At 39.6% G+C, this 26,497-nt stretch overlaps 4 protein-coding genes across 6 annotated transcripts in view; all 4 read right to left on the bottom strand.

The window, feature by feature from the left end:
* spata20 (spermatogenesis associated 20) overlaps window positions 1-13,246 on the bottom strand; it is a 55,319-nt gene extending 42,073 nt beyond the window's left edge. For both annotated transcript variants that reach the window (XM_042507944.2, XM_088070243.1), the window contains exons 1-12: window positions 12,911-13,246; window positions 11,354-11,482; window positions 11,206-11,270; window positions 10,866-11,020; window positions 9,614-9,757; window positions 9,179-9,380; window positions 8,942-9,072; window positions 8,609-8,713; window positions 7,875-7,949; window positions 5,680-5,892; window positions 5,176-5,368; window positions 2,583-2,751 (exon numbers count right to left, since the gene is read on the bottom strand). In XM_042507944.2, the coding sequence (XP_042363878.2) occupies window positions 2,583-2,751; window positions 5,176-5,368; window positions 5,680-5,892; window positions 7,875-7,949; window positions 8,609-8,713; window positions 8,942-9,072; window positions 9,179-9,380; window positions 9,614-9,757; window positions 10,866-11,020; window positions 11,206-11,270; window positions 11,354-11,482; window positions 12,911-13,110 (1,781 nt within the window). In that variant the 5' untranslated portion in view covers window positions 13,111-13,246. The remainder of the gene's footprint in view (window positions 1-2,582; window positions 2,752-5,175; window positions 5,369-5,679; window positions 5,893-7,874; window positions 7,950-8,608; window positions 8,714-8,941; window positions 9,073-9,178; window positions 9,381-9,613; window positions 9,758-10,865; window positions 11,021-11,205; window positions 11,271-11,353; window positions 11,483-12,910) is intronic.
* Window positions 13,247-13,795: 549 nt separating this feature from the next.
* Window positions 13,796-17,510, bottom strand: LOC121958372 (PI-PLC X domain-containing protein 1-like). Of its 2 annotated transcripts, XM_042507262.2 has the most exons (7): window positions 16,961-17,510; window positions 16,736-16,855; window positions 16,314-16,438; window positions 16,087-16,218; window positions 15,380-15,544; window positions 15,048-15,246; window positions 13,796-14,648 (listed from the first exon to the last, which is right to left on the bottom strand). In XM_042507262.2, exons 2-7 carry the CDS (start codon window positions 16,839-16,841, stop codon window positions 14,407-14,409), a joined length of 969 nt encoding a protein of 322 aa, XP_042363196.1. In that variant the 5' UTR covers window positions 16,842-16,855; window positions 16,961-17,510; the 3' UTR covers window positions 13,796-14,406. The 2 variants fall into 2 exon arrangements, with proteins under 2 accessions (XP_042363196.1, XP_087926371.1); XM_088070245.1 differs by lacking the exon at window positions 16,736-16,855.
* Window positions 17,511-18,037: 527 nt separating this feature from the next.
* Window positions 18,038-22,176, bottom strand: LOC121958751 (pepsin A-like). Its single transcript, XM_042507858.2, has 9 exons — window positions 22,021-22,176; window positions 21,183-21,333; window positions 20,972-21,089; window positions 19,561-19,679; window positions 19,137-19,333; window positions 18,918-19,034; window positions 18,662-18,803; window positions 18,417-18,515; window positions 18,038-18,327 (listed from the first exon to the last, which is right to left on the bottom strand). Exons 1-9 carry the CDS (start codon window positions 22,074-22,076, stop codon window positions 18,190-18,192), a joined length of 1,137 nt encoding a protein of 378 aa, XP_042363792.2. The 5' UTR covers window positions 22,077-22,176; the 3' UTR covers window positions 18,038-18,189.
* A 111-nt stretch (window positions 22,177-22,287) lies between these two features.
* The window catches only part of pkd1b (polycystic kidney disease 1b), a 33,946-nt gene continuing 29,736 nt past the window's right edge, over window positions 22,288-26,497 (bottom strand). The window contains exons 41-42 of the mRNA XM_088070246.1: window positions 25,588-25,699; window positions 22,288-25,511 (exon numbers count right to left, since the gene is read on the bottom strand). Of these exons, the coding sequence (XP_087926372.1) occupies window positions 24,588-25,511; window positions 25,588-25,699 (1,036 nt within the window). The 3' untranslated portion in view covers window positions 22,288-24,587. The remainder of the gene's footprint in view (window positions 25,512-25,587; window positions 25,700-26,497) is intronic.

Below are 26,497 nucleotides of genomic sequence, written 5' to 3'. Positions count from 1 at the left end.
ATGTTTTATTACTTTTTGTTCTAAGCCAACATGTTTACATTTTGTGAAATAAAATAAATTAGAAGGGAATTTATCTAATTATCTAATTGAAGTAATGCCTAATGAGAAATGTAGACCCTGTGTCTGGACTTGCTGGAAACCACTGTTTTAGACAGCTGCATCTGGTCATAGACTCTTATTGTGAAAGAACCAAAATTACTTTGATCAAACCTCTCATCAGTATAAATTCATATGGATTTACCTGATGGAGGTAAAACTCCTTTTGATGAAGACCACACACTCATCTGAGAGCCAAAACATTGTAAATAAAGTGAGTACAAGTGATCGATAGTGTACATGATTGCCTTTTGATCCTTTCCTTGTTAGCAATCTCAAATTACTAGTTTAAATGTGCTGATAGGGACTCTCAATGGTTTGCAACTGCAAATATTTCAGTATAATTCACCAAAACGTTTTGCAATTGCATAATTTAAATATGTGACAATTGTAATCACAGGTTTCTTTCCAAATAGGGCTGTCTTGGTAACAGCAATATTGCAATAATGTGCTATTGACAAGCCAACTGCAGAGAAGCACAAGTAACCCTCACAACAGCTACATTGATTTTTTCTTTTTTTTTTTAAATTTGGATCACTGCATATTTACACTATTCTGCAAACTAGACCCAAAGGCTTCAGCCGTCATGATAATCAACATCCAAATTAGCATTTTATGTGTTTTGACAAGTGAACTATGGAAGAAAACTGAATGGAGGTGGCAAATGTGACACATGTATGAGGGCAGTGTCCTCAGCGTAGTCATTGAGCCCTGCTTTAAGCAATCAAATTGGAAAAGGAGAGATAAACTGCAGACAGTTATCTGTGGCCTCAACTGTTGTAAAGTGCTTGCTATGCATCTAGTGACATGGTATGACCAACACTGTTTAAGTTACAGAACCAACAGAAACATTGCATGCAATAATCCACCTTTCGTCGTCTCCCCCCAATCTCTAGCACTCTCTCACACATGCATGCCATTGCACTCAGCCCAACCAAAGTTGGGTCAGGTTAGGTGGTTGATCAGCACGTATAAATATGGTTACTAAGTATCTTAGTAGCAACACTACATCTGATAATAACCTTACCTTAAATTAGGGCTGTACCCAACTCAGAATTATGCCAGTCAAATCAGATTTGGCTGTTCATTATGAATATTCAACGATTCATTTTTATTCCATATAAAGTTTTAAAGTTTTAAAAGACCCAGAGGGACATTCAGTATGATAGTGCGATCCATGTAAACAAGCTAACGGTGCTAACGGCAGATCGGATATGTTCAACAACATTTTTTTGCCGACACTAGATATCAAACAAAAGCCAGAGACTGTATTGTATTAAGTTGCTGTGAGCTTTAAATTCACCACTTCTAAGAAGAAGAGAGGAGATAATGTTATCTTGCAGCCCTGCAGTGCAGAGTCTCTCCCCTCTGTGCCGCTGTATCATGAAATTCAAGAGCGCTTACTCTGCAGCAAAGATTTGGGGACCTAATCACACACTGCACAGCACACTGACTGGCAAAAAAAAAAAAGAACTACTGCTTGACTTGAATCAATCTCAGTCAACCGAGGGGTCTTCAACTGATGATTTGAATCTTTGCCTTTCAAGGGGGACCCTACAATAAATGTTCAATTAGTGAATCAATTAATTCAAAATTATACCACATCTGAGGTCATTCAAAGCCAGCCAGGGTGGGGAGGTGATTAGTGATAGTCCTATTGCTATTATTATCATCATCATAAGACTATTATTATTATCATAAGATGAGGGGTTTTTTTTATTTGGGGGGGAGGTGTTTCGTAATCATTCATCTTTTCGTCATACTTATTTCTGCTTTTTTCCCCTTAATTTAATTACTGAATTAACAGAAAAAAGTTAAATTTCCTTTTGGTGTATTAATACTCGTAAAATTTTGGCACCCATAGATGAGATGCAGCTATGTATATATGTTTTGTTATTATACTCCACAAAACTAAGTAAAAATTTGATCACAAAAAATAAATGTTAAATAAAAAGCACTAGAACGAGGACTTATGAAGTAATTTGCAGGAACAAAAAACAGCCCTGATACTGTATATCATGTTATCGAGCCACGCTTAATCACTGCTCGTCAACTTACTTCAGTGTGACAGTGTTACTTCTAATTGTGATCTTCTTTATATATTCTATTATTTCTGAAATTATTTTTATTGTCTTTCATTGAATTTATTCTAATATTTTCTAAAACTTTGTTCAATTAGTGCTTTAACTGCCTTTCGAGATCTGCATGTTTTATCACTTTTATTCCTTTTATTTGCTTCATTCTTGTTGACCCTTTGTATACGCATTTAGTTCTTGCCTTTTTGTTTAGCTGTTCTAGACCTCTCTGTTTGGCATGTTTGCTAATGTTCATTTTATTACTCCCATAAGTTCCTGCCTTTGCTTTGTCTGTCAAAGCACTTCGTAATCAACTGTTTTTAAAGGTGCTATATACATAAAGTCATTATTATTATTGTTATTATTATTACAGTGCAAGCCTATTAGAGTGATACACAAGCATTTTCTTACATCTGTTCCACCTCCATCTCGTCTCCACGGTAACAGGATCTGAGGATGATCTGTCGCTCGGCATCCCACAGGTGCTTCTTGAGGAAGTTGCCAGCCTGCACTGCCCTCTCCAGCAAGGCCTTGTCCCCCAGCACGGCCCCGACGCCAGCGTAGGCGGACAGCATCAGACCTGAGGAAGAAGAAGTAGTAGCGATGATTACGGTGGTTGAGGCGGGATGATTGGTTGTAAAAATGACTTTGACTCAGCTTAAAACATCATGTCCTCTCTCCGCAGAGGTACCACCATGTAGAAGCACCAGTCCCAGCTTAGTTATTTTTCACTCTTTGAAGTTTCCTTGTTCTTCTTCCTTCTCTACATTCATTCCTTCCTCCCTCTTTCCCTTTACCCCTCTTTCATGTAGTGTATCAAAGCCTGGTGAGTGCACAGCCTGGTCTTCAAAGTGTTGCAGCAGAGGACAGGTGATTAATGGAGGGGGTTCTTCATTAGAGAGGAGAAGGAGAGTCTCGCTTCTAATTGGAAAGTTCTCAGGGATCGCAGAGCCTCATTACCTCACTAACACACTCTGTCTTGAGATGTCAGCCCTGGGAAGTAAATTTGTGGGTGTGCGTGCATGTTTGTGTGTGTGGTGTGCTTTGTGTTTTTGTCATTAATCACACCTGAGACAATGTGCTGGACAAACAACGTTCAAGGGTCCAAATTGGCATCACACTAATGGAAAGTGACAACGAGTGCCTCGATGATAATTTACACATATTTTCATAGTGCTTTAAAATAGATGTGTAGGTGTGTTTGAGTGACTGTGTGCATAAATATTTCAACACTGTCAAGGACAAAATATCTTGTTTAAAACTACTTTTGTGTTTGTATGGATTTAGAGAAGAAGCACAAGTTGTTCCTAGTAAAACCTGATTTGGAACATTAGCATTCTACTATCAGTGAACCAAATTAATGTGGTCTGGCAAGAGGAATTAACCCTTTAAAAACTGGAGCGACATCACTTTTCTTGTGCTGCTTTCAGACACGAATTTATACCTTTCTGCCCTGAGTAAATTAGAACAATTTCTTCCAAATACATGGAAAACTTTATTTATAATAATTAGGAATTAATATTCAAATTATGCTCCAAAATGTTTATATTTTTCAGCACTTTTCCATGTATTTCTTATCTTTCTTTCTTTGTCAAAATCATATATATATATATATATATATATATATATATATATATATATATATATATATATATATATAGTAATTTTTTTTTAATTAGCTTTTTTTTTTAAACTCATTTTCAGGTAATTTTCTTGTACTTTTTAAGTAATTTCTTGCTAATTTGGGGGTTATTTCATTTTCTGCTTTTAAAAGAAATCCAAGCCAATTTTCTCAGGTATGAAAGGGTAAAAAAGTCTAACAAAAATCTCTTTCAAAGAAGGATAAGCAGCATTAGCAAGCTATTTACATTGCGGCAGTTGTACCAAAAACATAAAAGCTTCTATAACATTGTACTAATGTCACACCACTCAGGACATATTCTTTGTAACTCAAAGTAGGTGTAAATCAGAGGAAGGGTGGGACTTCTAGTGTACAGGCCCCTTTGAGCAGAGACACAACTGCCTTTTTGTCCAAGAGCAAGACATGAAACAAGTATTTAAATGTTTAAGGATATGAAGCTCGGATCACCTGTTCAACTGCAACAAGCAAATTGTCGGTGAGGAGTCTGGAAAGCAACCTCCAGGGTTTTCCACACATTCATTTATTTGTGGGAGCTTGCAACAATTAAAACATCTGCTGCCACATATTGATTTTATGTTTTAAAAGCTGGACCCTTCATTAGGAGTGCTATTGGAATTTTTCTTATTCTTGGCATCACACTCCCTGAGCACAGAGCGTACTCTGGGAACAGACGGTGCAGTTCATTGTGTTTGACAAAAAACAATAAAAAAAAAAAAAGTTAAAAAAAAATCAACTGATCAGCTCTAACTGGATCAACAGATCAATAATACACATCCTGATTCAAGGTCCTAAAACTGCTGCTGTGGAAAGAAAGACGTCATGCGGAGATCCACCTGTGCTGCATTCACAGACCCGCAAAATGCCCGAAATAAAGAGAGGGGACACTGAATTTAGAGAGGGGACACAGAATATAAAAATTTCACACACACATGCACAAAAAAATAAGAAACAGGAATTTTGCATGCCAAAACATGCAATATGAACATCGTAATAACAATCTTACCCACGATAAATTAACACATATTTAGGTGTACTCAGTTCTGCCTTTCTGCTGCTTTTAGTATGCTGTTAAAATGCAGCAATAGGCTTGTTGGATAGAAAAAAATGGTTTTCAGCATTCTTCAGCTGAACAAATCAAAAACTGAACCAAACACAAAATGGGTAAATTTTAAAAAAAAAAATCAATTAGAAAAAAACAACAACACATTTTTCTACTCACACTCTTTCAAAAAAACTTAAAGAATTACAAGTGCAACAGCCCACCCTCTGCAATGTGTTTATCACTTAAGTTTAGATTGCAGTGCCTATTAAAACAATATGTTGTGCAGCCCTAATTTGAATGTGAACTCATCTGGACTTTACCATTCCAGGAGGCCAGCATCTTGGTGTCCAGATGTGGGCGTGGCCGACTCTTCCTCACTTCTGCCATTTTGGCTCGGGCGACCGCCAGGAGCTCATTGACTTTCTCGACACCGATGCCAAAGCGAGCAGCCGTCAACTCCACCGAATATCGCACGATCAGCACATTCTGGCCCTGCAGCTCCCCGTGGGGGTCCTGGCAACAATCATTAAAGGGAATACGAGGGCGTTCACAGAGATGAACTGACACTGACTGCAGCAGCTGTCATGTTAATATCTTAATGGATCAGCTTTAACAACTTAAGATGCTGTCTGAATAAGATATGGCAAGTGATTAATCATTTTGTGTTTTTTTAAAATGTAAATTTTAGATTTTTTTACATGCAGACATTTTCATTCCACTGAATTTTTGAATGTAACTTCAGTCTTTACATGCCATTCATTTTTCACTATAATCCAAGAAAGCATTGAGATGGCTGCATGTAACATTATAAAAATGTGTATTACCTGTTCTGGAGTAACATTTCCTTGCTCCTTGACCCCATAGTGGTGCATGAAGATGTCAGCCTGAGTTGCAGCTCCTGTGGCGCCCTCAACCACATGTGGCAACAGCTCCCGAACTTCTGAGGCTGTCCAGACACAGAAAGCTCCCTCTCGCTTTTCTGGTCCCCCTGATGCTGGGACAGAGTCTGCATCCTCTGCACTGTAGAAGCCTCCAGACTGTTACAGAAAATAGACAGGAGTTGAGGAGGTGGAAGGAGAGGGAAAGCTTATTATTGATGTCAAGGTGATTTGAGATAAATAGAGGTTTTTTGAGGTATGTATATATCTGTATATACATCAGATTTCACAATGAACATTCTGTGCAGTCACATGGTTCATATACAAAGACGACTATACTTTCACAGCCATGCTCTCAAACAAGTGAACTGTAAAGACTAAATTAACACTTGTTTGAAATGCAGGGTTTTGCTGCCCTCTTTGGCTGAAAGTTTCAAGTCTGTTTCACCTCTGACCACACCCAGCAACACTGACTGGTGCAGTTTGGGTGGTTAGAAGTGTACTGTTATGCAAATAATCACATTTAACAGTTGTGGCTCTTGGTCAATTTTTACTTGTCTCGATAGAAATAATTTTATCGATTAGCAGTAATCTAATAACAATTAAGACCAAATTTAATTGTCATATTATGACATTCAGGAAATTGATGTGCCTTTGAAAAACATCCCAATTTTACCATTCTTGCTTTTAAACATATATGAAAGAGTATCACACATAATTCATGTTCCACCCACATCCTCTCATGTCACCCAACTGGTTTCCAGGTTCATTGAAATTATATATATATATATATATATATATATATATATATGTGTGTGTGTGTGTGTGTGTGTGTGTGTGTGTGTGTTATATTGTTTATTAATAAATAATTATTAAACAAACTACAGTTACAATAAAGTTTTAAAAAGTTACTACTGTCATAATAAAGATTAAGTGTTGTTAATAAAGTTAAATAAAACACTGTTATTATAAAGTTAAAGAAAGTATTGTTACAATTAAATAAATCAAAGCGGAACCACTGCTGCTTTTATTTTTAAGCACCTGGCTCGTCTCGATCTCAGGAGTGTGTGTGACGTATCATGTTTGTGAAAGCTTTTTTTTGTGTGCATGTGTGTTTGCGTCTGTAAAATGGACACAGCCATACAAGAGGGTGAGACAGCCGAAAGCCCGCCCAAGCGAGTCTCACGTCAGTGGCTTAAACATAATAAAATGTGACAATTTATACTTGACATTCACAATATAGTCATTTTAAACATCCCACCTGAAACAAGTAGAAATACATCGAGTATATTCAATATATTGCCCACCCCAAAAATATCGAAACCGAAAGTTAAGAGCTTAACTGACAAATCTGACATCAATCAACTAATCAATCAACACTTTTCAAGAGCTCTAAGGACTTACACAGTTGTGATAGGAGTCAAATAATGTGTCACGTTTAAAGAGCCTGATTTTACAATGTATCATGTAATGCCTCTCTCAAGGTCTGCAGACACTAAACGTACATTTTAAAGTCATGAGAACTGGAGGAGTCTACCTCACTGAGGGAAGCTCCCAGTCACTGTGGCACAAAAGAAACATACACTCCATAGTAAATTACCTTTGCAACGTTAATTCATTAGCGTATAATTAGATAATAAATCTCGGCGAATATAATGATTGCAACGAGTGTGGTTTTAATTGTGTGCCCCGTTTGCTGCTGTCGCTTCATTAATCAAAGGAAAAAAAGGTTTGACCCACAGAGGAGAGCAAGGGGATTTAAGAGGCTATTTGTCAGCGGGGTCCCACCCCTTGCCCTCGAGGGTGTGGGAACACACAAACGTGCACACAGGCAGACACACACTTATTATCTGGTGGAATTTACAATTAATGTTCAAGCTTTGTCAGCTTCAGATACAGACGCTGTGACAACAAGACGCAGTTTATTGCTCTATTTATAATGACTTTCCTTTGCCAACATGCAGTCCAAAACATTAAGACTGACCCTAACTTACCTCCTTAATGCTGAAAACTCCCTTGCTTTGGAATATCTGAACTCACCTTAGTGCCCCAGCAAGGACATCTGATCCCCATACAACAAGCACAACATTCACCCATATACACACACAGAAGTACTAAAAAAAAGGCTGCAGCTGATTCACCTTGTCACTCAGGTCTCTGGAGACATATAGCAGGATGTCTTTTGCCACATCTGCAAAGAGCTGCTCACCTGATACCTGGAGAGGCAGAGATACAGAGCACACACCTGCTTAGAGTCATGATTCAACCTTAACGTAACCTTAAAAATGCTGTCATGTGATTTATATGCAGGATATTAAGTGCAGAATTCAATGTAAATGCTGAGGCAGCCCCATTAAACCTGAGCATGTTTGTGTGTGTGGCTGCATGCATGTGACCATATGTTTGTGTCTGTCCACTATGGAAAAACAGGCCAGGCCAGCGTAAACTCATAAACTAAAAGATATGGCTGTCAAATCCCATTTCTTATTGCTGCATATTGAAGGATTTGGAAGGTTTTTGTGTCTAACTTGTGGGAAAAACTGTTTTTGAGACTGGTCCAGTACTGAACAAGAGCGCTGCAGCCAAAAGTCCCAAAACAGGTTGCCAGCGTAACAACTCTGGGTAAATGGACAACATCAATTTATGTCCACTATAAGTGTTTGTTTTTGTCATTGAAAACAACAAGTTCTAATTAATTTGTGTGTATTAGCAGGCTTACTGTCATTAGCAAAATAACTGTTTGACAAGTCTCACAATGATTTTTGCTGACTGGGTAATGTGGCGATATATTACTTGAATTAGAGAGAGACAAAGATGGAGAGATAATTATTCTGTCAGATACACAAAGAACACACACACAGCCAAAAACCCACACCTGGGAGGCAGTTATATAGGCAACAGCCAGCTGAGCCTGGTCATACAGCATCTTCTCAAAGTGGGGGACATGCCAAGAGGAATCTGTAGAGTAACGATGGAAACCCTGAGGGAGAGAGACATGAAGTGAGATACAGTGTATGATTTCCAACACTAATATTCAGTCAAAATTATCTGTCTTTTAACAACCTTTAACTTCATTGCTCAGATATAAGCTTCTCTCCTTCAATGCGACATGCAAAGCATAAATTAACTAACAGAACAAAACACAAATCCCATTGTAACTTCTGAGAGTCTATCTTAAAATTGCTTTTCAATTCAAATGCATATAAACCTGAGCCACATGGTCGTGGATGCCTCCCAGCGCCATCATACGGAGTGTGTGCAAGGCCATCTGAAGAGCCTCGACCCCCTCTGAGGTGGAGCGGTTTACAGACCAGTAAGTCATGAGGAACATCAGATTCACTATGGAGGGAGAGAAAGAAAATCAAGTAGAGAAAGAGTCAGATGACGAGTACTCAACAGGCCCATCAGGGCTGAAAGCCAAAGACGTGTCCACTGTGGAGTCTACCTGGTGTCGGGAACTTTGGAGCGTCTCTAAAGCCACCATACTCCTCCTCATAGGAATGCGCCAGCTGCTGGAAGCAGCGATTAGCAACATCTGGGGCCAGTGGAGGACTCTCTCCTGGGTTAGCAGCAACAGCCGTGCCTTTCTTTAGAGCTTCTATGATCCTCTCTCCACTGGACTCCAAAGCTGCACGGTTATTCTGCCACTGAGGATCACAAGACATAACTGACATGCAGTGATGACAACAATGCTGAAAGCAAAATATGATCTTCATCTTGCATAGTCAACTACATTCTCCTCTGCTGATGTTGTGAAGTCCCATCTTTCCCACAAATTGTAATTATATCCCATGAAAATTATTCTTTAAATAGGCCAAAAACACAAAGTAAAAAAAAAACAAAAAAAACACAACAAAACATAATCTGTAAAACCTCGTACCTGTTCAATGATTCTGTTGAGAACTGTTTTGAGCCCAGGTCGTCTTGCATGGTCTGTAGGAGGAAAGTAGGTGCCTCCAATGAAAGGTCGTAGGTCAGGGGTCAACCACACACTCATGGGCCAACCTCCACCTCCACTTGTTGCCTGTTTACATTACAGAAAAGTCGTGAAAGATGTCAGCGGAGAAAACTAGAATTACTGTGTATGCCGTCACAAGCCTGTAAAGTTGTAGTTAGTTTGCACCCATGTCTGTGAGAACATGGATGCTTCTCAAACACACAAACACAAGTACAGAAAGGTGTTTCTACAGAACACTATGATGTCACAGCGAAGTTGACCTTTGACCTTTCCAATATAAAGTGTCATCACTTCACTTATTCATTCATTCATTCATTCATTTTCCGTAACTGCTTGTCCTCCCAAAGGTCGCGGGGGGCTGGAGCCAATCCCAGCCGTCATCACTTCATCATATATCATATTATCCTATTAGACATTTGTGTGAAATGTTGTCATAATTAATGAAAAAACTCTCAAGTTATGGCCAAAAATGATTTTGTGAGGTCACAAATTTTCCATTCACAGTTCAAATTCTAATCTTTTCGCTCTTGACTTGAAGTGAGCATTTTTGCCAATGCAGAGGAAATTCCCTCAAGGCCTTCTTGAGATATCCCATTCAAGACAAAAATACTGATGCAGGCAAGGTCACAGTAACCTTGACCTTTGACAACCAAATTCTAATCAGTTCATTCTTGAGTACAAGTAGATGTTTGTGCCAAATTTGAGGAAATTTTCTCAAGGTGTTCTAGAGATATTGCATTCACAAGAATGCGAAGAAAAAGGTCACAGTGACCTTGACCGTTCATATTTTGACCACCCAAGCCTAGTTAGTTCATCACTGACTCAAAGTGGATGTTTTTACAAAATTTCAAGAAATACCCTAAAGGTTCTCGAGGTGTCCCATTCACAAGACTGAGACAGACAACATCACAGTGACATCGTACTTTGACCTGTGACCACCAAAATCTATTCATTTCATTGCTATGTCCAAGTGGACATTTACGCCAAATCTAAAGAAATTCCCTCAAGGCCTTCGTGAGATATTGCATTCACGAGAATGGGCTGAACCAATGGATGCAAGGACAGATGGACAACCAATAACCTCTGCGGCGGAGGCTATTGCTGTCGCAGAGGCATAAAAAATAACAGAGGCTCCCGTAAGAAAACCTTAATGAAAGCATACATGTAAACACACCTGAACAAAGGTCATGTAGACTTTGTCCACATCGGGTCTCTCTTCTCGGTCTAATTTGATGCAGACAAAGTTGTCACTGAGGATTTTGCCAATTTCCTCATCTTCGAAAGACTCCCTCTCCATAACGTGGCACCAATGACATGTTGAGTAGCCAACTGATAGTCAGAGAGAGGGAGATTTTAGGGAAACCGGTACAAGAACAACTACGGTAAATCAGTATAACATCTAGAACCCAACTAATATTTCATCTCATAACAACAGTACATGTAGGTGTGATCTGTACAAGCACATTCAAAGTAGATTTAAATGAAACTGGCCAGGTGTGAGAGCAGCTTCTTACCTGATAAAAAGATTGGTTTGTCTTCATTCTTTGCTTTGTCAAAAGCCTCTTGCCCCCATGGGTACCTGAAACAAACATGACATGAATTTATGACATTATATTGTCTTTCAGAAATGTGTACCTTTATCTGTAATTTAAAGGCACTCACCAGTCAACAGGGTTGTGTGCATGCTGCAGCAGGTAGGGCGACCTCTCCTTGGCTAACCTGTTGGTGTGTCTGTGAGGGGTGGATGGTGGCTCTTCACCCCCTGAAGCCATGCTCATGAAGACAGAAGAGCTGGAAACAAAAACATATCTACGACTTTAGTCACTATTTGTTGGCAGCAATCTAGAGAAATCTGGAAACATCTTACAGAAGTTAATTCTGTGTGTATTCAGTCACTCCAGATTATTTCATCATCTTGGTGATTTAACCGTTTTGAAACCTGGAGCGACATCAGTTTTCTTGTGCTGCGCCTCTCACAAGGATTTTAACTTTTGAACACTGAGTAGATTGTTGTTTCACAACAAAAATAAATTGGCATATTGACAGAAATTCCTTGTTTATTGGCCAATATTATCATGCATCCCTGCATATTTAAAAGCTTCATTCATGCCATAAATTGTAAAACCGTTGCAAATTTTAACACTAGGAAAGGACAGGTGTTCTTGCAATATTATTAATATCACTTAAATATAAATATGTATGCCAATTTTTGACATGCCATAGCAGAAGAAAACACAGCTGTGATGGAGGTTGCATCATTGGCAAGGTTGTTTCCTTATTGCGTTTGTTAAAAATACTTTTGGCCATGACTAGCTGATGATATAGGTACCACTGTGCTTTTCCTGCTATGACCAGTAAAGCTGTTTTCCTTTGAAAGGTATATGGTCGTTTTTTGCACAGAAAAGGGCAACACTTATTGCTGATGTAACGTTAACTTATTGACAGTAATCCTTGTTTTGACAGCGTGAAGCCTAGCTAACGGTTAACCACGTTAGTCTACCATGTATTGTCTCCATCAGCATTATATACTATTAAAACAAAAGTGATATCACGCTGCCACCGCCAGCTCTCGAATACTGAAGAAGCCTGCAGCTAATGACTACAGCTGCAGTAGCTGTCAAGCACCGTAGCTGTTAGCCAAAAGACCGTCATGGCGACTTCCATTGGAAAATTCCCTAATTTACTGTGACATTGCTTATGAGCAAAAAAGCACAACAAGCAAAACATTAATTAATACAGTTTCCGATATATCAGACCCTTTCCTGAAATTCGGCAGACAGAAATATTGATTTTATTTTCAAAAAGTACCCCAAAAGCGCTAAGTTAGTTTTACTGTTAGCTGCGTAGCAGTCAAAACAATTGCAAAAGCTAATAATAATGTATCAAAAATAAGTGCTGCTTGTGAGCATATGCAGGTTACACCGAATCCAAATACGAGACATTTGGACGTCAATTAAATGTCTTAGTCACAGTGCCATGTCTTCAGGCAAAATTAAATGGTAGAGAAATCTTAAACACTGAGATTTTGTAATGGGGTTTGGCGCAGCTCTTGTATTGTCCAAAAGTACGTCTACAGTAACTACCACGCGACAAGACACACAACACCTGCAAACAATTTGACGTGCCATTCATTTTGTTGCTGAATTAGACATGTTTGCTTTAACTTGTCAGAGTAACGCACATTTAGCGTTAGCAACATATTAGCCGTGGCAGCTTTACCTGATGTGGTAGGCCGGCTGGGGATAGTGGTGGAGCGGTGACCTGCCGCTTGGTGGGTCGGGAATTAGAGTGGAACACCTGATGTTACGCCTGGAGTTGTGCTGTCGACTGTCCGCTCCTAAAAAAGCTGCTGTCAACACTCGTGCAGGCTCCACGCGGCTATTTCTGGTCGCAGACCGACGCCATGCTAGTCTTAACATCCTAATCCACCAAAGTGTGTAGCTTGTTACCTTAGCAGCTAGCGTCAGCTACTTTGTTGACACGGGGCAGCCAAAACTTCCAGGCACGCGGAGAACATTTTATTGTAATACCATGAGTTGACACACCACAGCGCGCCAACAGATTAGGGTCACCCAATTAATCACAGATGCAGAATTCGGGGGGACGCAGGGGATACGCCCCCCTTAATGATTGATTGATTGATTGATATGTATTTCGGATATTTAATACAAACAAAAACAAAAACTAAACAAAATCACAATCAGTTATATGGACGATATACTATACAGCAAAGTCAATGAATAAATTCGCATGTACAACAAAAGTTAAAACATGTTCAAAAGGGGGGTATGAGTAAGCATTCACTTGCTTAGAACACCTGCATTTTACAGCTCTACCCCAATAAAAACAGATAAGTAACAAAGGACATTTATTTTCTCAAAAAGACACTTTCACCATAAATTTATGCAGAAAAGGAACAAATCGGCTTATAAAAATTGGAGGGAACTAAGTTTTAAATGCTCAAAATATTCTGGTGCAGGAACTGTCAGAGCATGAACACAAAGAGACACAAAAAGACGACAAAGTGATGCAAAAAAAAAATGACAAAAAGATCCAAAAGGACCAAAAAATACAAATTCTAAAAGACACACAAAACAGATGGAATGGAACTACAAGGGACATAAAGGAAAAATATATATACCCTAAAGAGACACAAAATGACCATGAAGAGATAGAAAGAAACTACAAGGAAACACAACGGGGAAAAGGCACAAATACACTATAAAGAGACAAAAAATGACACAAAGAGATGGAAGGGAACTGTAAAGAGAGACAAAAGATGAAAAAAGATTCAAATATACAATAAGGAGACAAAAAATTACCAAAAGATATGGAAAGGAGCTACAAGGAAAGACAAAGGACAAAAAATGATGCAAATACAACTCAAGGAGATACAAAATGACCACAAAGAGACACAAAAAGAGTACAAAGAGATGCAAAAGGAACTACAGAGACACAAGGGACAAAAAAAAGACACAAATGTATCTCAGTGATACACTGAATGACCATAAAGAGCAGCACACATTAAAAAACAAGGGTTGAAAAGAAACAACAAAGAGACGTAAAAGGACCAATGTTGGAAAAGAAGACCTACAACCTTGGTTCTACTAAGCTACATCAATGTTTTTTTCTGGAAAAAAGACAGTGAATGTGTTGCAAAGGGAAAACAATAGGAAAGTTTTTGGAAAGACCCGCTTAATACTTCAAAGTTTCCACTATGCCTTTGCAAACTTTAAAGTATTTAGCTTGACAACTGTTGAGACAAAGTCGTCACGAGTCACCACATCTGAAGCCACAATGTTCATAGGTGTTTTGGCGGCTTGCTGCCTCATCCACTGCAGCAGCCTTGGCAAACCCCTCTGCACAACGTTGATAAAGTTGTCACAAAGGCGAAGGATGTACATGAGTATCCGCACATTATGTGGTAGCGTCAGGTTCAGGCCACACACAAAGAAACCTGCAGGTCATGGGGGACACATGAGAGCTCAGCAATCATTTCATGAAACAGAATATAATTCATGAAATGGCTCTGCCGCTAACTATCATGCAAGAGGTTATACATGAATAACTTTTGCACTGTCTAACTCATTTTTTGTCACTGAATGCATAGGTTTACATTTCAGGCATTGAAAGACATTTACACCATAAACTGTTGCAGATACTGCACAAATTAGTGCATGAAAAGGTGGTGTTTAGGTGCTAGATGCTCAACATTTTGGGGTGGAGGACCTTCAAATTCCCAATTACATATGTATTCCCCCTGATTATTAAAATTAATCCTACACCCCTCACTACATTATCGACCCCGTTCACTAAATTTGAGACCAAACCCCAACACAGGGTAAAGAAAACTCACACTGATAAGGCCTTGCCGTTTCCAAAACCCGACGAAGTTCGGATTCAACTTTTGTGGTGTCCATGCTATTGCCATAAAAATATTGTATTTTATTCCATAGTTCAGGGTGCTGAGGTGTCGAATAATCATATGAGACTATGATGTTGGTGCCTTTGTCCCAGCACCTCTTCAGGGTAGGGATGGGGTCCCGCTGTGATACCTTTAAAAGATTTTATTATGGAGGTGGTATTAAGCTCAAGTCCTTCTTATTTGAAAACCACAATGTCTTACTGTAGGTCATTTCAATATATATGTTTTACTTGATCTGAATGGAAAGTTTCAAAATACTTTACCGTGTTCCGGAGTTTGGCTCCAAACAAGGTCTTGATGAAGTTGATAAGATGGGCGTGGAGCTGCTTTTCAATCTTTTTGTCAAACCCTTTGAAGTTGGATAAAGCCAGGATGAGGATCTCTTTGGGGTGCCTCTCTGCCCAGTCATTTATCGCCCTGAGAACAGTCTGATCACAATGGCAGAGTGATAGGTCTTAATACAGTTGCCATTAATTATAGATATCTTCTCTATCAGACCTTTTTTTCTTCTTATACATTTTTGTTGGGTTTGATTTATTGAAAAGAAAACATTTCGATTTTTATGAGGGATGGTCAAATATCACAAATAGTGCAACTGCAAAGTCAGTTATTATGATATGATCTGATGATAGCTTAGGAATTTTTATTGTCCTTGTTTCAGTTTCAAATTTGGTATGTTGCTTTGTGTTTTGTGATACAGAATTTATCCAAAGACTTTTTATCACCCCACAGCACTGGTCATGAGTCTGTTTTTTTTTTTTACTAAACTTGAAGGGGATGATGAAATCTTTGTTCTGACTGATGTAACATTACAATGTTAAGGGCCATTGCCAGTATTTTAGAAAATCCTGGCAATGCATCACGTCTTGCGCCAAAGTAGGAGAGGTGGTGGAGCCTTTTGCATGTCTGTGCCCAGGGGCCCATTGTCTGATAATTCACCCATGTGTATAAATAATGAAAAGAGGCAAACCTCGACATCAGTCTGTGTGCACAGCCCATGATAAAAATAAAGCCTTGTGGGGTCAGGGTCATTTGCTTTGCGAGCGATCCTCAGGTCAAAGTAGCGAACTCCTGCATCCAGCTGCATTGTGATGGTCTCCTCCTGCAACAAAAGCCATCACAGTCAAAGCAGCACTCCCCTCTGTATTTTTTATGCACAAATACAGTTGGTACAGAAAGATTTTAAACATCACTTACCTGAGTGGCCGCCCATTTGCGCACTATTTTCCGTGCACAGTAAATCTTGCTCAATCTTTTCAGTCTGTCAGGCTCTACAATAGAGGAGTTGATGTCCAAGTCGTAACTCATAGAGTCATGGCTACCTAGGAAATACCAACCACACACACAAACACATAAGTGTCATAGCAATGCTACTATTTTAACAAACCTCATATCATCATTGTCAAGGGAAAAAACATATATTTACAAATTTGGTGAACTGGAAATTTTTATTTGAGCATTTAACAACTCTTACAAATTGGAAAGAAATAAGGCTGGAAACTGAAAAAGCGCAAACACGTTATTTACATGATAGGGACAATATGTTAATTGTAGTGGACTTTGTCTGCACCCATCAAAAGTGCAGTGTAGTAAGCAGCTACATTATTTTATCTTCATACCTGGTATGGCCAGATTAAAGAGTGGAATGTTGTGGAGTTGAGGTGGTAGTTGCGACATCCAGTCACGGTAGCTTGTGACTTCTTTTTTGCCTTTTTTTGCAGACATTGTCGTTTCAAATTCTACATAAAACAACTCAAAGTCATCCCTCAACCCTCAACAATGAGCAGGTTGCCAAAAAAAAAGCACAGACATGAAGGTCAAAAGTTTAGAGGACCCACACTTACCCTTCCCAGGTGGTTCGCAGCCTGCCTTGAGTTCTTTATTTCCTCAGCTGTGATAGTGCAGAAGTTTACAAAGAACTGATTGTCATAAAATGCAGCTCTTCAGAAGGCTGCAGTTTTCAGGTCGCACTAGTACCGTTGTAAAAAGGTAAGTTTAGGAAACCTGCTGTACGAGGAGATCTAAAAATAGAGTTGACTGACTGGAATGCTTGATAAGTAGCTAGACTGAGTTCTTGTGAAACTTCCTCATACCATCAACAGATGCTTAAGCCCAATACAATAGTGAGGAAAGAAACTTCATGTTTGTAGATTGGTCAGACCAAGTTGCTTAAAACCTTCTCTACTTCTGCCACTTTTACTCCACTTTGTTTTAGCATTTATCATCATCACTTTTGGCCACAGAAGTTGCCAATACTTACATATGCTCACCTTAAGCACTATATTGTGCCTACACATGTTTGAGGAGACACGTATTTTAATAATCTACACAGTGTGCCAAAACATTAAAACCACTGGCTGGTGACGTGAATAACATTGATCATATCATAACAATGCAATGTTCTGCTGTGAAACCTTGGGTTATGGTTTTCTTATAGATGCCACTTGACATGCTCCACCGTACAAACACTGTCACAGACCAAGTACCTCTGTCATGGCAGCGACAGTCCTTGATGGTATTGCCGACCTCCACCTTCCACCCCTTGCCATTACCAAGCACCAAACTGCCGTTGCCATGAGGGGAGGTACTTGGTTTGCAAGAGTGGAGTGTTTGGACGGGTGGTGGGTGTCAAGTGGCATCCACATGAGTGCCAGAACCGAAGGGTTCCTGGCAAAAAATTTGATTCTTATAAAATGGTCAATGTTCTTCACTTCACTAGCCTGTGGTTTTAATGTTTCAGATGATTGGTATATTTCAAAAGTTCTATTACACAAAGAGCCCATGTTTTTCATGCAGTGTCTTTGCATCAGTTGGTGTATTCCATTGGGTTGCTATCTTAGTAGTATTATAAGTATTATAGTAGCTTATCATTAACACCCTTACAGTCATCTCAGTTAAATTTAATAAAACACCACTCAAACTGATTGAACTCTTGTTTATTGGATTAAGGGATATGTAATCATTACTTGGACAGTGAAAAGATTTGAGTCTTAGGCATGTTGGAAATCCTACTGTAGCACTAAGATGTACATATGATCGTTCAAAGCTCTTGGACATGATGACTTCAGGCTGCTTACACAGCCTTGGCCAGACCCACCATATTCTGGCCTCTGTTGAAGACGGCAAAGTACTGTCTGATGAAGACATCACCCAGGATCCACAGACTGTCACCTCCGTTGCCAAAGCCAGTACGGCAGCCAAAGTATTGAGACTGTGGGAGGGATTTAGTAGAAGAATTTGAGCCAAATGTTAAGTATTGTAAAATGAGAAAGTTAAGCAGCAGAGTAGACAATCACTAACCTGACGGATGTAGGCAGAGGCTGGGAGGGTGAATTCCTGTCCCTGGATGTGGAAAGTCACATCTGGCATTTGGGCAATGTTGTTACAGTTGACCATATACTGAGGGAGAGAGAATGAAAGGAAAAGGGATGAAAGGATATCAAAATTTGGTTCACTGTTCAGGTTTGAACTCGGTTAAGTTGTATTTAATGTCCTGCTACATAAATCTCTTTCAGTCAGCCTGCATGTCTTTTATTGCCACTTACGTCTCCGTTCTGGCTGTAAGCTCCCACCCGACTGTTGATGTTGCTGATGCTGCTCTGAGGTCCCACAATAAGAGAAGTGCCGGTGTCAACGATAGCCTGGCAACCACCACTGCAAGCCACAACCTGGCCATTGACGGTAACACTGAAAAGGATACACAGTTTAGCATGCATCAAGCAGATAAACACTTTTGAAGATGACATTACTTTAGTTGTGATAAATTTTGGAAGACCTGTGATGCTGCATTTGTTGCTTTACCTGTCCACTGTGATCTGCCAGTACAGATCCCTGGAGAGGGGCACCCAGGTGATAGAGCCAGTGTAGTGGTTGGAGTCGATACCACCAAAGGTCACCACACTGCCTTGCTGGGAGTTGCTACAGAAGAAAATGAAAACTTACCGAAAAACTTCCTTGAAATCAACTGTTGTCTTAGTATTATTAAGTAGTGGGATTTTTCAAAGCTATGGTTGTCCTTACGAGCTCAGGTACACAGAGAAGAGGTCCTGCTTGACCAGGTCCTCCGTCATCATGTTGTCGAACACAGGTGTAGCACCGGAGGCAGCCAGGCGTGGGTATGCCAGACCAAGGATACCATCAGCACGCATGTACTGCATGAAGGGAGCCTCACTTGTGCTCAAGCCGAAGATCTGGTTAGTCACAGCGAGCCCACCCACCTGACAAATACAAAGACAGTTCAGAAACTTAAAACATTCTCAAGTTGCAATGGGATCTTGTAATCTTGTAATACCCTCTTTTGTTTTTTTGCATAAATTATATTAATTGTGAGTGTATCTGGGTACATTTATATCTTCAACTTGGTAGGCCAAAGTTGTAACTTGTATGTAAGAACTGTAGATAAAATTTATTGTCCACTTCAAAGTAATTTGCATTTATTTCTCACCATCACAGTGTCGTATCCAAGGAGACCAATCATGCTGCCGGTGCCATATTGGATATTGAGAGAAGCACTGCTGTGTTTATAGGTGCTGCTTGTGCTGGGGTTAAACTTGGCATGGTTGTCTAGGAAGGTACAGATGTGGGGAGAGAAAATTTGTTAAGTTTTGTAAATGATGCAACTGACTAAATAAAATAATAAAAGCAAAGCATAAATTAAAACATCAAGGACCAAAAAGCAACATAACCATACAAATGCCCATTCAAGAAAATATGGAATAAAAGTTTACAAAGCAAATCTGTAAAATTGAGACTTAAAAGCTCCCAGGGTCTGCTTTTCCTAACTTAGATCTTGACCACTCATCTGCCTCTCAGGTTATTATCCTCTTATCCAAAAGTTATCCCCAGTACTAACCAGGGCTGTAGCACTTGAATCTAGTCTCAGTCTTGAGTCTGGACTTAAGACCACTTTTTTGATGTCTTTGTCTTGTGCCTTATTGGACTTAGGATTGTCTTGGTCTCAGACAAGGCTACTGAGAACTGGTCAAGTTGTGCCTGGCTGCTGATTTTTGATAGAGTTATACAGAACATTGCCTGGTTCTGCCAAAGTGAGGCATTACAAAAAAAAAACACAACTCCCTAACAATGCTGGTTCTGAGCTCAGCACTTGCCACTACAGTCCACTAACAGTAACATCACTTACAGCAAGTCACTAGCTAGCTATCACAGCGGATAACAGTGGATGGCAAATTCCACCACACTGAATTTGGCTTCACATGACTCATAAAAATGAATATTGGTTAACATACCTATAGAAACCTGTAATGGTCCTAAAACCTAAATTATATGCATTGATGAGTTTTGCATTGAGGTTTGATATAGAAGACTGACCTATCTTTTTTATAGATTATTTGTAACTCCTTAATCACTATGTAAGCTTTGGAAAGACATCATTACCTATTACGATCTTGAACAGGACTTGATTTGCTCTGGACATGGTCTTGACTGCCTTTTGAATTGGTCTTGACTTTGACTCAGTCATGGTTTTGGACTTGACATGGACTGGATTGCTGTTCTTGACTTCAGCCCCGACACTAACCATACTTGCTTTTGAACACCTCTAAAAGCTACCTTAGGCATATTAGATCACTCTATCCTTACTCATGGGATTTAGGTGTTTAGTTTAGTTATTTATCAGCTGAAATGAGCGCCTGGTTCCCTTGGGGACCTTGGTAATCAACTGACATGCATCAGCCTGTGACCCTGTATTAACTTAAGGTATCACTGTAAGACAAGTCTTACAAACTGTTAATGTTGGAGTTACCTCCAAATCAGGGAAATAAGATTGCAAATCTTTATCAAAATCTTGCATCTGTGTAAATGTGTGGAGGTGTACATGCATTTGCATTTATACATACTGCAAGCTGGACTGTTGCAGTAGATAGAGGGCACCCACAGGTTAGAAGAGCCAGTGTCAAAGATAACCTTGAAGGACTGAGGAGGAGTTCCGATGGAGATGACTCCATAATAAGACAACTAAAGACAAAGAGGAGATAGCAACATTATTCGTGATTAAAATCAGTCATTCATCAAATGTTGTTTGTTTAAGCATAAGTAGCTGTTACTCACATCAGCATCATTGGTCATAGACTCGGTGCCCACGGCAAAGCGATCATCGAACTTGGCCATGGGATTGTATGGATACTTGAGTCTGTACTCCTCCCACAGACCCTGCTCCTCCAGGATCTCCCTGGCTGTCTTGCCCTTCTCCAGAGGGACCCTAAGTTTCACCAAAGGAAGCAACTAAAATTAAGCTGTTTTAACTCCACTTGTAAATCATTCATTGATAGGTATAGGGGTTTTTCCTTCCTTGCAGTCATTTTCCTAAATCCAGCTGCGTTTGGTTAAATTCTGAGTTGTGCACAGTGTTTATGATGAGGCCTGAGAATAGTTTTGTTTTCATCACCTTAGAATGAACCATATATATCTACACAGGAAGCAGGTCCTTGTCTATGGAGATCGCCGTGTTGCACAGTGATGTTTCCACAGTAGCCCAGAATAGACAAATCAAACACTGGCTCAGGATGAAGCCATTTGTGTTTTGTGTTAGCCTCCATAGATAGCAATGAGAGCATTGGAAACCACAGAATTTTTAACATGAATCTGCTTTATTCAGTCCTTTTATAGGTTTAAATTACTCCATTCGCTTTGCAGAGAACTCTACAAATAATTCAGCTAACGATAAAAACCTCCTCAAAATGGAAGGAATTCTAACCGGGAAAAGTTTCAGTTGGTTGCAAACTGTAAGGCTCATCACTAGATGCCACTAAATCCCACTAAATCTTACGCACTGTTCCATTAAATGGTATATATATCTGCAGTTATTTCAGTTGAGCTAATGAATTTTAGATAGAAGAACAAATAAAAAATAGAACAGAAACATGTTTGAGTGGTCAGGCTGACTTACTGGTAGAAGCATTCAGACAGTGCCACCATGGCACACACAAGGACGGCCCACTTCATGGTCTTGGCTTTGCTGTCAACTGCGAAAGAAAGGGAATTTAAATCAAGTTAATCTCATGTCACTGAGGTCAATACAATTACAGAACCATTTAAACTGAAATACTGCAACAGTAATATATTAGGTCTAGGCTTGTGTCGTACACTCACCTGTAGGCTCTGAAACGAGTGCCGACAGACAGGCATGAATCCTCTTTTATACAGGTGAACTGACATTTTACCATTACACAGTGATAAGGCAATACACACAAACAGGTGATAAGTAAAGATAAGTAATGGACAAAGTAATCGCTGACCTCAAAACAATGTCAATTATATGATTAGAGGAAGTAATACAAACTTTTGGATAAAGCTTGCATAACTGCAGCATAGTATAATATTTGTGTTCATTCTGAAGGTGCAAACCGCTAAAAGAAAGTCAAAAGGTGATTTTAGGTGAAGTGATGTTCATGATACAGCTAGTTCACATAAAACTGTTAATTTTTAATGTCTATCTTTGTTAATGTTTCAATTTTGCCTTGCCTTTGCATATAGAGTACAAAGATCATACTCTGATGATTAAATAAGTTAATAAGCTAGCAAAAATGACACATTTACATACCTTTCGTTGCTTTGTAGGTTTTGTAGTCATGGATGGAGTTGGACATTCAGGTGGTCACTTCACTTTTGAACTACAGACCTTGCATATGTTATTTTCTTACTACCTTAATTGACACATAATCCGTTGATCCAAAATGTATTATTTTTGGACCAGCCCCCTCCATGATAGCGTCTTTGTACATTGGTCTACTGTGTCTTAGCAGGTTGCGAGGTTTAGGTGCATTAGGATCACTTAATCATTTTTTTAAAGATTATTTTTTGGCATTTTTGCCTTTATTAGATAGGACAGACAGCGTGAAAGGGGGAGAGAGAGGGGATGACATGCAGCAAAGTGCCGCGAGCTGGAATTGAAACATGGCTGCTGCAGCAAGGACACTGCCTTCATATATGGGGCACCTGCTTCATCTGATGAGCCACCGGACGCTCCCACTTAATCATGTTTAAAAAACAAAACCTTACCTATCAATATATAGAAAAATACAAAAATTTAAAAAATTGATTTAAAAAGTAAAGTCTTTTTGAGTCTGTCATGAGCCTAAGTCAGGTCTAAAGTCATGAATACCAAGTCAAATTCAAGTTCAGTCTTTTATCAGTGTAAGTCAAACAAGTTTCAATCCTCAAATTTGCAACTTAACTTGAGTAAAGTAATGTCACCCAAGTCCCCCAACTATGTCGATCACTCGACTATTAATATTCTATTCTTTGTTTAAATATCTGTTTTTTGTGTATTGGCCATATTTTCCTAAGTATGTTGTGTGTATGATGAATAATGCATTCAAATTTTGATGATCTGCAGTTTTGGTTTGGTTTACTACTGTATGTCATACACAATACGAATTTGTACACAAAGTCAAACATCTCACACATATAATAGTGTTTCAATTAAACTGACAAACACTGCAGTCAGTCACCTTAGCACGCAGTTCCCTGCAATAAAAGTGTTTGCTGCTACATTATCATTTGTTTACTCTTATATCAAGGTCTTTTCCGTTAGATAGGTAATCATATGAATTACTGCTGATAAAACATTAATTTGGCTGTGTTATTATTTAAACTAAGCCCATTAATGAAAACACTAGCACGCACATTATTGCTATAGGAGAACACTGTTTTCTTGTTTTAAATACAATTTTTGAAGACATGAAACATGTCCAGTGTCAGACAATATTGTCACTTGCCTTTAATTGCCTGTAGATTAAATTATCTAGAGTCTCTCACAGAAGTATATTGGCATATGACTGCATTTACAGATTTGCAATATTGTGAGGAACAATATGTTGTATTTGTACATGTTTTCTTAAAGCTTATGAATACGGACGAAACAGAGCAGTACCACCGCTAATCATGGAGGCAGTGTAAGGTAATTCAAGTAAGCAAGAGAGAGATGATCAAAGGATATATAATATTTTCAAAATTATGGAACAGAACCAATCCGTAATACATGAAAATATGTCTGTAATGTCACAAAGTATTAAATGGAGTTACAGACCATCACCATCTACACCACTGCCTCTGGGCAAAAAGTACATTGCGATCTCCTGCACCATTGTCACGTTCTTGTTAGAAACTTCTGACATTGCCCTCTAGTGCCATCTAGTGGATGATCTACACCAAAATAAAGGATGCAAGGAAGTATGAGGACAGTGAAAGTGTTTTTTCGATGAATGTATGTTTTTGTACGTAAAGGTCAGTGGTTTTCCAAGTCCAATCCAAGATGATGACATAATTTGGGTTTATTTTCTCAGATTTGGCAAGACTCCGACGTACTCACAGAGGACATTTTGCAACCTGCTTGCAAACTATATGAAATCATTGAACCAGCGTTGCATTAAGCAGTGCCATTACAGCAATGCAGTCCAGTGCTTTGTCGCTGCACCCATTACAGAGATCCAGTCAGATCCAGGCAGTACATGGTCACTCTTGCTCAGTCCAAGCTTTCCTCTTCACAGGGACTCCATCACTGACATGCTCTCTTACCCCATCTTCACTCCTGGGTCTCGTGTTACTGACTTCACTCCTGGGTCTGGTTTTACTGAATGCTAAATATTCTCCTCCATTGCCACATGGAGCAATGCCAGCTTGGGCCTGGAAGATCCTCTGAGCTGCATCAGCTGAATGAGAGCTCCCAGAATGCCAAGCTCTTCTCCTGGGGAACCTGCCACATCCAGGTTCACCTGCAGGATATAAACCACTGATTCCAGATGCAAGCTTAGTGACTTCAGAAATGTGGTTGTTGGTTGATGCCGGAGGCTGGAATGGTACAGAGTCAGACTCAGAGTGGGTACTACGTGTACGGGGATAGATGCTGATCGATGCAGTGGAGGAGTGAAATATAGAAGGAGTGCAAGAGAACGAGGATGGAAGGGAGACTCGTGGCTTGGGGTAAATAAGGCCTGTCCTCCTGTGTCTCACTTCTCTAATATCTCTTCCTTCTTCCTCCAGTTCCATTGGCTTTGCTGACTCGTCAAATCTTTCTGCACCTTTGCCGTTATTACTGACCCACTTCCTCCTCCTTGTCTGCGCTTCTTCCAGTTTCATTTCCAGGTTGTAAACATCCTCAGTTATCTGATTGACCTGATCAAAACGAGATAGCATTGCACTGACGCAGGGCAACAGGCGGTCCAAGTAGGGCTGAACATCGAACCCAGGCTCGGACACTGACGAGTCCTCAGACCTCATAGAGAGAGCTGAGGACATGGGACAAGGGGATGAAAATGAAGAGGACAGAGAAGGAGAGTGGGATGAGGGGAGGGTTGAAGACAGCGTGGATAGATGGGACTCCTGTGAGGACCTGGAAGGAGGGATTTCCATACCTTCGAACTTCACCCTGTGCCTGAACTAGAAAGGAAATGTGTGGAATCAGCAACATGAACTCACCTTGGAAGTGTTATTGTAAAACATATGTTCTACCTACTTCTTTAGCTTTGGTGAGTCCCATCCACAGCTTGAGTCTTTTTATTAGGAACTCTACCATCTCATAGTCCTGTGGTTCAATGGTTGGATGGTACAGCTCAGCTTGCTCCGCCCTTAAGGACCCAGCAATAGATAGCAATGAAACCAAGGCTACATCCACATTTATATATTTTTGAAATAAAGAGCATTACTATTGCTACTTTTATGCCTAGCATTTACCATAATCCTGCATTTCTGAACCTCTACACTGAAGACTTTTGAAAACCCTGTTGACACTGTATTAGTTTGAATACTCCACGGTTATGCTTTAGTGTGGACAGGCGGAACTAAGACTTTTGAAAACGATGATGCAAACAGCCATGTTCGCCTCCCGACTGGCTCTTGTAAGTCACAAAGTGTCAAGTCTAGATAGGTCTACATAACTTTTGCAATTTTATCCTTCTTGTGTGGGAACTTGGCTTCCTCAGGCAATAGAAAATGCTCCAGGCACCACCCAAATATGTCATTGTACTTGCTCTACACTACTTCCAATCTATGGCTTCTGCCAACTTTAATTTGTCTTATATCTATGTTACTTTCAGTGACAGTTCCACCTCATTATCAGTCCAAACAAAGACAAATTTGTTGTTACTTTTGCCATAGCTGTTCTTCCTTCATCGTATATTTTCTGTAACTAAGCAACCAACTACATCTGCTTCCTCTTCACTCCAGCACAGGCATGACCAGTGTATATAGCGGGTCATGTGATATGCTCTTTCAGGCTTTTTAGTACGGACAAACGTACAAATGTCTGAAATGGTGCCAAACCTATGTAACGCAATATTTACCCAACCCAATGTTAACTCTTTGTTGGTACTCTACCAAGGGAAAATTTGAAGCGTTAGTTGCAATCCCACTTGCAGTTTATCACT

This window comes from Plectropomus leopardus, chromosome 19, assembly GCF_026936395.1.
Source record: "Plectropomus leopardus strain MGB_pleo_1.0 chromosome 19, ASM2693639v1, whole genome shotgun sequence".
Lineage (NCBI taxonomy): Eukaryota > Metazoa > Chordata > Actinopteri > Perciformes > Serranidae > Plectropomus > Plectropomus leopardus.
Note: the sequence above shows the minus strand (reverse complement) of the source record. Positions and strands in the feature narration are given on the sequence as shown.